Source organism: Gavialis gangeticus, unplaced genomic scaffold, assembly GCF_001723915.1.
Source record: "Gavialis gangeticus isolate Ggan-Ray unplaced genomic scaffold, GavGan_comp1, whole genome shotgun sequence".
Classification (NCBI taxonomy): domain Eukaryota; kingdom Metazoa; phylum Chordata; order Crocodylia; family Gavialidae; genus Gavialis; species Gavialis gangeticus.
This window is the reverse complement of record NW_017729029.1, coordinates 38,480,630-38,491,045: the sequence shown is the minus strand read 5'-3', so window position 1 is coordinate 38,491,045 and position 10,416 is coordinate 38,480,630. Positions and strand designations below refer to the sequence as shown.

The 10,416-nt window shown below is 46.1% G+C and overlaps 1 protein-coding gene across 1 annotated transcript in view; it reads left to right on the top strand.

Annotated features, from left to right (window-relative positions):
* The window catches only part of CNGA2 (cyclic nucleotide gated channel alpha 2), a 27,583-nt gene extending 17,185 nt beyond the window's left edge, over positions 1 to 10,398 (top strand). The window contains exons 2-7 of the mRNA XM_019521414.1: positions 1,135 to 1,281; positions 2,743 to 2,838; positions 3,971 to 4,135; positions 7,462 to 7,569; positions 8,113 to 8,219; positions 8,754 to 10,398. Of these exons, the coding sequence (XP_019376959.1) occupies positions 1,166 to 1,281; positions 2,743 to 2,838; positions 3,971 to 4,135; positions 7,462 to 7,569; positions 8,113 to 8,219; positions 8,754 to 10,174 (2,013 nt within the window). The 5' untranslated portion in view covers positions 1,135 to 1,165 and the 3' untranslated portion in view covers positions 10,175 to 10,398. The remainder of the gene's footprint in view (positions 1 to 1,134; positions 1,282 to 2,742; positions 2,839 to 3,970; positions 4,136 to 7,461; positions 7,570 to 8,112; positions 8,220 to 8,753) is intronic.
* The last annotated feature ends 18 nt before the right edge of the window (positions 10,399 to 10,416 follow it).

The following is a 10,416-nucleotide window of genomic DNA, read 5'->3' as shown; positions in this document are numbered from 1 at the left end:
AAAAAAAAAATCAGTACAAAACATAATAATTATCACTTATAAAACAGTGGATAGCTATATCAAAATAGCATGACACTTATTTGCAGAGGGGAGAGAAAAATAAAACTTACTACCTAAAATAAAATGTTAAAGCTTATTCTACATCTTAGCTTATTTATACTTATCTATCGGGAATAGAGAGAGAGAAAAAAGTCAGAAATGGTTGGGGAAGGGGAGGGAATGCATTTTAAAATAAATTAAAAAAGAAAAACTGGGGGTTTTGCTACATTATCATCATAAATCCATCCTTCCTTCCATGTATGGGCAAGGTATGCACCAATGTATTTACACAGCCATGTTTCATGATAACTGCCTATGATAGGTGTTTGTGCCTGAAAGCTTGCAAAGAACAATTTTTACAGCTACAGTGTTTAGTTGGTCTAATAAGATATGACATTTACCCAAAGAACCTTGTGTGCCTATGATGGTAACATACACTGTGGGCCAATTTCACCTTCCCTGGAAGTGCTAGATGTAGGTGACACCTGGAGGTAGACCTGGGAAAGGGAGGAGCACTGATCTCACCTAGGTGGGCAAATCTAGTGTTTATAGGTTCATTCTCTTCCAGTAGAGGGAGCCCCAACCTGTAACATGTGAAGGGGGAGGCCGTTATTAGGGGTGCGCGATGTGGGCCAATTCGATTCAGATTTGGATTTGGCCCGAATCAGGGACAGTGATTCAATTCGTTGATTCGGATCACTGTCCCTGATTCAATTCGGCCAAATTCGAATCTGAAAACCTAGAAGTGGACCGGAAGTACTTCTGATCTGGGTCTGCTGCTGAGCACGCTGGGGAGCCCGCTTGTGCTTCTGTGGAATGCTCCATGAGCCCCAGCATCACAGCACTCATGAGGTATGTAGAAAAAACATTTAAAGCTGTCTCTATGTCCGAATTGATTCAGAGGGATTAAAGGGTCCTCTGATTCAATTCGGATTCAGAGATTCAGCCACCGAATCGGGCTGAATCAAATCAGGGACTGAAGCTTCGCACAGCCCTAGTGGTTATACCCATATGCTCTGTTACTGTATAGTGTGCCCATGCCATACGTAGGTTCTCTCTTGACAGTGTTCTGCTCTTTCCTGCTTTCTGGGGCAGGGTGCAAAGCTGGGGCCTTTTTGCATGGAGGATGATGGCAAAGAGTAATGGTCTGAAGAGCTCACCTGCCAACCACCACCCTCCCCGGTTGTCTGTCAAAGCCAACACCGAGGATGATTCAGACAAGACTGAGATCAGCACCAGCAGGTCAGGCTACTCTTTGGTTTGGAACTGGAACCTGGCCCAAGAAGTTACTCAGTAGAGGCAGTGGGGGCCTATTAATGCTGAAAGGGACTAGTAGGGTCACATGGGGTTCAGAATCCTCCTGTGGAGTCTGCCTGCTGATTCTGTCAGGCATGAAATAATGGAAGTACCCCAGTGGTTGGAGAGCACTGCTCAGCTCTAGCAGGGTGACCACATGGGTGTGGAGCATTGCAGCTGCTCTGGGGCAAGTCTGTGTGAAGGTATCTCATTTAAATGCTGTTCTGAAAGGGGGTATTCAAGGCATTGTCTGGTAGAGGTGTTTCATCTCTTGCCATCCTGCTTGATCTTGGTATGTGTAACTGTCAAGCTGTAGGGTCTAGTCTGAAGCAGCAGATGCACTTTTTACTTTTTTACTGGCTCAGCCTGTGGTCAGACCAAGTGGTATGCTCTGGAAGCTCAAAAGTAGAGACTTTCTTGGAGGCCAGAGGGGGACCTTGCATGAAGAGCCTGGGGAGGAGCATGAGGCTTGATTCTCATGTCTAGGGCTGAGGTGCTGCCTTGCGGCTTGGGCAGGAAGCCTTTGAGTAGGTTTGACTATATTCTCCAGTAACTGTGGTCTGTTAGGAAAGGCTGCTGGCACCTGCTTAAGACACATTTTGACTTTGGGGCCTACTTATGAGAGATCTATCGATGGGGTGTGTGGGCAATACCTTAAGTTCTTATATGGCCCCCATTATTGTAACTGAGCACTTCATAATCTTCAGTGTATTTGTCCTTTTGCTCCTGTCAGATGGGGAAAATGCTATTATCTCCACTTTACCCATGGGAAGCAGAGGCAGGGAGGCTAAGTGAGGTGAGGAATGCCACATGCTAAGTTTGTGGTGGACCAGAGAACTGAACTTTGGGATCCTGGCACCCTAACAACCAAGTCATCCTACTGAGAGCCAGCACCTTGGAAATGCAAACAAGCCCCAGGGCATGAGCCCATGAGGGAGAGAATCCAAAGGGATATCCAGACCCTGTGACACTTGATTTAGCAAACTATGCAGTCACTCCAGCCTATCTGAGCCATCGTGCTGCATCTCCTGCAGAAAGCCAAATGCACCCGTATTGCTTGAGGGGAGTGACAGGGCGAGATTATTTGCAAGAGCAACCTCTCCAGGGCAGAATGGAGAAACCAAGGATTGGAATAAGAGAGGGATTTAATTTCATTCTCATCTTTAGGGTAATTGTTACATCCATATCAAGTTTACTCTAACACAGGAGGAGCCATGCATATGAGGGAAGCACAGACATGAATGAACATCGAAGCCCTACATAGACACACAGAGCAAGTCACAGAAGTCTGGGATGGACAATCACAGAATAAATGCCAGATTCCTTCTCTCTCTTCTCCAGGGAGAGTTCATCTAATGTTGCATGAGTGGTGACCTGTAACCCTGACCTGTCTTTTACCCTTTGCAGGGCTGAGTCTGCAGATGACACTTCCTCAGAACTGCAGAGAATTGCTGCATTGGACAATGCAGATCAGCCAGCCCGAAGAAGGGGAGCTCTGACCAGGTATCTGTGCCTGTAGGGATGGAGCCAGGCAAGGGGAGAAGAGCTGAGTGTGGAGTCCTGTATGGAATTGCCATCATGCTTGAGGGAACTTGCTTCATCAACCTAGCTTCCAAAGGCTTTGCCATTACAGTTGAGCTCAAAGCCCTTTCATTTAGTTGTGAAAAGTTTGTGGTGAAATTGGAAGAAGGCTACAAAATGTCACCACTCAGTTGCTTGAAACTCTGCGTGGGCCATGGGTGGCTCTGAATTAGCAGCACTCAAGCCCAGCTGTTCTGTTTACAAAGTGAAGCATTGACCTTTCAGCACTGGCAAATCCGTCTCCAACTGCACTGGACAAAGGAAGCTTTTTTGCAATTGTTGCCCTTTCATTCACCTACTAAAGAGGTGACAGTTTGCTGGTTTTGGGGTTAATCCTGTGCAGAGCTGGGCACCCTTTGGCCTCCTGCTGCCAGTGAGAGCTGAATGCTTAACACCACACAAAATCTCTCTTGCTTTATGGTTCCTTTATGGTCATTAACAACTTCTTGGCTTCTGCTAATTCTTGCTTGGCAGACAAGAAGCTCCCTATAAGCAGCTGTGTACAGCATTAGAATAGAGACAGTGGGTCCAGACCCTGGGAGAATGTGTTTGTGTGCATGAATTTGCTCTTTCTTTTGGTCTGTTTGTAGCGCTGAATGTGTTAATGGGCTTTGGCACAGGTGCGAGCATCAGCCAGCGCACAGGCCTCGGATCACAGCTATGCCTGTGTGAATGACTTGGAATAGGATTGTTAAAGATATGGCCCATAGACCTGTGTCATCCAGCCCATAGATGCTCCCAGACAGGCTGGGAACTCAGGGGTGAGGTGAGTTGGGGAAGGGCCACTGACAATACCCAGGATGTGGAGTCTGTGGGTGAGTCACTGCTGTGTTAACCCCTGCAGCTCCCTGGCATCACTCGCTCAGTCTCACTGCTCACCCTGCCATGAAGGTGCATCCATATACAGCCCACAAGGAGCCCTGTGGTCTGGATGTGGCCTAGAGGGCCAAGTGAGTTTTACACCTCTGGGCTGAAATAAGTGTCCATGCTGGAGTTGAGTGGTTTTGTCACTTGGATGACCCTAACTTTGATTCATGCCTCTTTCCCCTCTCAGGATAGTCCGGCTAGTGGTGATTCTGAGAGACTGGGCAAACAAAAACTTGCGGGAAGAGCAGCAAAGGCCAGACTCCTTCCTCGAGCGATTCCATGGGCCAGAACTGCATACAGAGGATGGTAACGAGCAAGGGGACAAAGATGGTGAAGGCAGCAAAAGCATTAAGTATGGTTTCTTTTTCATACCCTCTGACTTTCTCAGTTGGAGGCCAAATGTTTTGTGTGTGTTGCGGGACTCCTCACCTGCCTGATGTGCTTCTCACTGTCACACCAAGGGCCATCAGGGAGAGGACTCTCTGTCCTGGCACTAATAGTCTTGAGGGTTTAGCATGGTGACTGGAGTCACCTGTGCTATGCTGTGCTAGGGGATTATACCCAGTAGGTTAACACCATTTTTGAATAATTGGGGCCAAGGGTCTTAGTGCCTGCCAGCTGCCTCTGAGCATATATACAGGTTTCTGTACCAGTGTGTACCTGTACCCACTGTCAAGCCTAAAGGAACCCTTGCACCATGGTTCCGTTCTAGACCCTTTCAATTACAACCCCTCTGTGCCATGCTGATGGTGCTGGGCATGGGCACAGTGCCTTTGGTGCAGGGATGAGGAAGAACTTTAAAGAGTAAGCTGTGTTTCCCCATTTTTTACATGAAGAAACTGTGGCCTAGAACAGTAATTTTTCAGCCTTTGATTGTATAATGTCCCCTTCTCCATCCTTCCCCTACCAGGACTTCCCTCCAATAAGGCCAGGACCCTTTCCCATTAGTTGGCTAAAAAAGGTGGTTGTGACCTCTTGACACCTGTTTATGAATATGAATGAGAGCCCCAGGTGGGAAACCCCTGGTTTGGAGTGCATGAGTTTGGTCCCGACTCAGATAGGGAGTCTGTAGAGTGTCTGAAATGGATTCAAGTCAACAGCCAGGATCACACTGCAGCTATTAGGCCAAGCTCTGACCAGGAATAATTACATCTAGAAGGGATTCCCAAGGGGTTTGCAGGACTGAGTTACCCCATCTGATGCTGTATTTGCCTGTCTGATTTCATCATCTGTGGAAGAGGAAGGGATTTCATTCACTGCTGAGCCTTCTGCTAGAGCATACGTTGTGATGGTTTTTCTTTGAAAAGTCCTTTCATATCCAGTCCTTTCATCTCCACTGCACTTGGACACAGTGAAAAACAATAACCTTGCTTTTCTTTCTCTCTGTAATTAAAGGGCAGAGCTCATTGACTAGTCTGGCCCCCACTATTATACATGGTAATTACAACACCGAGAAAGGACTGTCTTCTATAGGGGGAAAATATCAGAGGCTTGTATCTGAGGCTTTAATAGCCAGAGTAGAAAATGTTCTGCCCTGTGAGGTTAAGGATAGCTTGTTAATTATCAGAGGCAGTAGACTCAGAATGAGCAGAGGGAGATGGAATAGAAGTATATATGCTGAATTGGGTTAGTATGGTTTTGCAGCCTCAGTGAGCTTTTAATAGAAAGCTGCTAATTTTCTGAGGTTTGGTCTCCAGATTTGGTCTCACCAGCTGACTTCCTGCCCTTCAGGCAAGGGGCTGGACTTGATGATCTTCCAAGGTCCCTTCCAGCCCTAATGTCTATGAAATCTATGAAATAATATTTGTTTGCTGCTTTAGGTCATGCCTCAATGAAGTTAAACATCAACATGTTAACAGGATGTGAAGGCAAACATAGTGGTTGTTCTGTGTTTGCCAGCCTGGGGTTATTCTGAAGATGGTATGCAGATTTTCCAGACAAAGGACTGTAAATTCAGGGCTATCCTGAACAATGCAGGAAGGGTGACAGTCCTACCCAATGGCTAGGTTGGTTAGGATGATGACTAACACTGAGATTTCTTTGGGTCTGATTGGGGTAAACCCTCTCACATCATAGATGCATGTGAAAGTTCCATGTCATTGTAACTCCAGGTGCAATGCCATGCCAGATGTCTGTGCTTGAAATCCTCAGTGTATAGGGGAGATTTGTGCAGAGGGGGCTTTTAGGACCAGGCTTAAAGATAGCACCACACAAAAACAGACAGCTGACTATTCCTTCATTTCATCTTTAACCCTGCTTCCAGCTTCCATTGTGTTTGTGTCCTGATATCACAGAGAGCAACTCCATGGTCTGATTCTGTGATAACACTGGTGCCCTCTGCTGTATACATTTAAAAACAGCATTTAGTAGTATTTGTATTACTACAGTGACTGGAGCAGTGATTCTCAACCAGGGTCCAATAGCAACCTGGGGTGTTTTGAAATCCTTTCAAAGGTGTCACAGAGTGCTACACAATGTTAGTACTATTAGGCGTGAAAACATGTTTCACAGGATAAATCTAGAGATTTCAAAAAGGAATCTGTAGTGTCTCAAACATTCTGACCTCCTGTGGGTTTTCTGAGTTCTTTGCCACAGAGGAATTGCTCTACTATTTTTTCTATAGTTAGAAAACAAGTAAAAGCTAAGAGCTAGCATTTTCCAGTGGTGCCTTAAGTCTAATGAGGGGTGCCTCTAGTCTAAAAATGTTTAGAACCATTGGTCTGGATCTGGACTTGAAATGAAAGTTCCTTTGTGTTAGGTGCTGTATAAGCAGTGATAGAAGACAGACTACTTCTCTGAGAATAATGCAAGCTATTTTGAACCCTGCTCATCTTTGATTAGTACTACTGAAGGACCACTGTGTGCGGCCATGTGGAAGCCTTGTCTGACAGCTCAGCTAAATGCACTGATCCCAGAAGTTGCAGCATTCTTGCTGGTGACAACCATGCCACACCAAAGAAGTAAACCAAAGTTAGAAACTACAGTTATGGAGGCAGGAGAAGCAGCACTGATGAGGGAGGGGCATGGCTTTTTAATAAGATCTGGCAAATGAGCGTGTTCCATCTCTGGGAGCAAGCTCTGCAGTCTAAGGTGTGGGGAGTTTTTGAACGTGACCATTAGGGCAAACCCAAGATTTGCCTTAATGCCCAAAAACAGGATCAAATGCATGGGAACAGTGTAAGAGCTGGACCCAGCCACTCAGCAAGTAGACTGCACCCTTCCCCATGGCAGCACCATGTGCTTCCCTCAGCAGTACAGATATTTATTGCACTTCCTGCCCTGATTACTGTTAGTTGTGAGCTACCTCAGAGCTACATCTATCATGTACCATGTCTGCATTGTCTATCAGAGGGCCTTTTTAGTGATTTGAGTAGGAGCCTGGGAACCTAGAAAGCCATATTCTGTTCCTGACTGTCACTGACTTGCAGCAAAGTCCTTGTGACCTCTTTCATGTTCCCCATCAGTTAACATAGTGCATAGGTGCTTTACCTACATCAAGAGGGAACTTGGTGAAGAGGAGTTTAATTGATGAACTTCATCAAGTACCTAGCATTCCTTAGATGGAAGGCACTCAGCACTCATTATTATAGTGATTAAACAGAGTTGTAGTTAAGGGTCATTGCTCCATTATCAGTGTGCAGTCTCCTAGGTCCTGGTTCTCTCTGGTTCTGTTTTCAGGAAGAAATGGATGGTGTTTGTGGTGGATCCTTCTGGGGACTGGTATTACCGCTGGCTGCCTGTCATTGCACTGCCCGTGCTTTATAACTGGTGCTTGCTTGTGGCAAGGTAAGCAGGAGGCCTTCCAAGGTCATGCCATTCTGTAACCCTTCTGTCTCATTGGGTGCTTTGTTTGGGACCAGTCTCGGCAGCTGGGACTGGGCATGCTGCATGCTGCTTTTTTTTAGGCTAATAAAAATAAAAGTCCCAGTTTCATTGGTGTCATGGCAGTGGAAAGGGGAACCCAATTCCATTGTGTTTTGACACACATGGGTGGAACTTGTGAGAATGGAATTTGGAGGGTAGTAGAGACAGATTAGACTGTAGGATAGGGACCCCCATTTGAGAGGCAGTTTCAGGAACATCATTACCTAGATCAATGGAGAGCAGATGTTCTAAAAGGTGATAGATTTAATTTCCAAAGGGAAAGGGGATGGTTAGCAATTGTCAAAAGTCAGTTGTGCCTACTATGGGCACTGCTTTGTAGGGCAGCCCAGGAACCACACCATTAGGAGATAGGACTTTGGGGGGAGGGCGAAATGGGTGAGCTGACTTTGGTAATTTGATAATACTCTCTCTCTTTCTGACCTCTATCATGTGGTTCTCCTGCAGAGCCTGCTTTAGTGATCTCCAGAGGGGCTACTTCATCCTCTGGCTTGTGCTGGATTATATCTCGGACTGCATCTACATTGCTGATATTGTAATCCGGTCACGCACAGGTGAGCTGAGGAGACAAAGACCAAGAAGGATTTTCTTCGATATCATCACATAAGATCTGATTTGACCTGTCAGGGAGGAGCTTGCTCTGTGGCTGTTCTAGAAGAAGGGCCTTCAGTGATGCCTTGGAGCTAGCTGGCAGGGACTAGCCCCCAGAGAAAGAATTTAATTAAAAGCTCTGAGAACTAGAGTAAGTTTCAGAATGAAAGATTAATTATCCCAGATTTTAGCTTCACCTTTGAATAATTGTACAAAATTACCCACATTACCATTAGTATTCTGGCATGGTTTAAGGTCTGTATCTCTGATGTGGTATCTGTGAAATTAATGAACAATCTGAATGGAAAATAGTAGAATTTAATGTTCTTAGGATGTAGCAGGCTGCTGTGTAATTTTCTGTGCTGTATTAATTCAGGCTGTGTGGAGGATGGAAACTTCAGTGTCTTTTTAACATATGTAGCATTGGTCAAAGGCAGGAGAACAAATGAACAAATGTAACTGAACCAAGCTAATTCTACGTTTTGCATTTCTGTTAGGTTTCCTGGAACAGGGCCTGCTGGTTAGAAACCTTAAGAAGCTGTGGGATAAGTATGTCCAAACCTTGCAGTTCAAGCTGGACGTCCTCTCTGTCTTGCCTACAGACCTGGTGTATATTGCAGTGGGAATCCATCGGCCTGAGCTGCGCTTCAACAGGCTGCTCCACTTCTCCCGCATGTTTGAATTTTTTGATCGGACTGAGACCAGGACTAGCTACCCGAACATCTTCAGGATTAGCAACCTGGTACTGTACATCCTGGTCATCATCCACTGGAATGCCTGCATTTACTATGCCATCTCTAAGTCCATTGGCTTTGGGACAGACACCTGGGTGTACCCCAACATCACAGACCCTGAGTACGGGTACCTCAGTCGGGAGTACGTCTATTGCCTCTACTGGTCCACTCTGACTTTGACTACTATTGGAGAAACTCCTCCTCCAGTGACTGATGAGGAGTACCTCTTTGTCATTGTTGATTTCCTCATTGGTGTCCTCATTTTTGCCACCATTGTCGGGAATGTGGGCTCCATGATATCCAATATGAATGCTACAAGGGCAGAGTTCCAGGCGAAAATTGATGCCATCAAGCACTATATGCAGTTCCGCAAGGTCAGCAAGGAAATGGAGGCCAAGGTCATCAAGTGGTTTGACTACCTATGGACCAACAAGAAGGCAGTAGATGAACGTGAGGTCCTCAAGAACCTCCCTGACAAACTGCGGGCAGAGATTGCCATCAATGTGCACTTGGAGACACTGAAGAAGGTAAGGATCTTCCAAGACTGTGAATCAGGCCTGCTGGTGGAGTTGGTGCTGAAACTTCGGCCTCAGGTGTTCAGCCCGGGGGATTATGTTTGCCGAAAGGGGGACATTGGCAAGGAGATGTACATCATCAAGGAGGGGAAACTGGCTGTGGTGGCAGATGATGGAGTGACTCAGTATGCCTTACTCACCGCAGGACTTTGCTTTGGTGAGATCAGCATCCTCAACATTAAAGGGAGCAAAATGGGCAACAGACGCACAGCCAACATCCGAAGTCTTGGCTATTCTGATCTCTTCTGCCTGTCTAAGGAAGACCTAATGGAAGCAGTCACTGAATATCCTGATGCTAAGAAGGTACTGGAGGAGCGTGGCCGGGAGATCCTGATGAAAGAAGGGCTGCTGGATGAGTCTGAAGCTGAAGCAAGCCTGGAAGGGAAGGAAGTAGAGGAAAAGCTGGATCGGCTAGAGTCCAACCTGGAGACACTGAACACCCGTTTTTCTCGAGTGTTGTCTGAGTATAATACTGCTCAGATGAAGCTCAAACAGCGCATCTCTGTTTTGGAAAACAAGATGAAACAGGAGGTTCTGGATGACATTTTTGATGGATTAGATACACCTGTGGAGGATGAGGAAGGAGCCAAATCTGATGGGAAGAAATGAGAATCTGTAGATGTCAGCCCCCGCTCTGTTCTGCAGGGTGCAGACATGGCATTTGCTGGTTTCTGTGTTTCAAGAACAAATTACTACCACTGCCTTGCATTGCATGAGACTTCTCAGTGTCATAGAAGTGTTGCTGTTGCTGCCTTGTGAGTGCTCTCTACTCAGTTCCAAATCAGGTGACTCTTGTAGCTCTTACCATCTACCCTACTGCCTTAATCCATGGCCTAAGAATCAGATCAGTC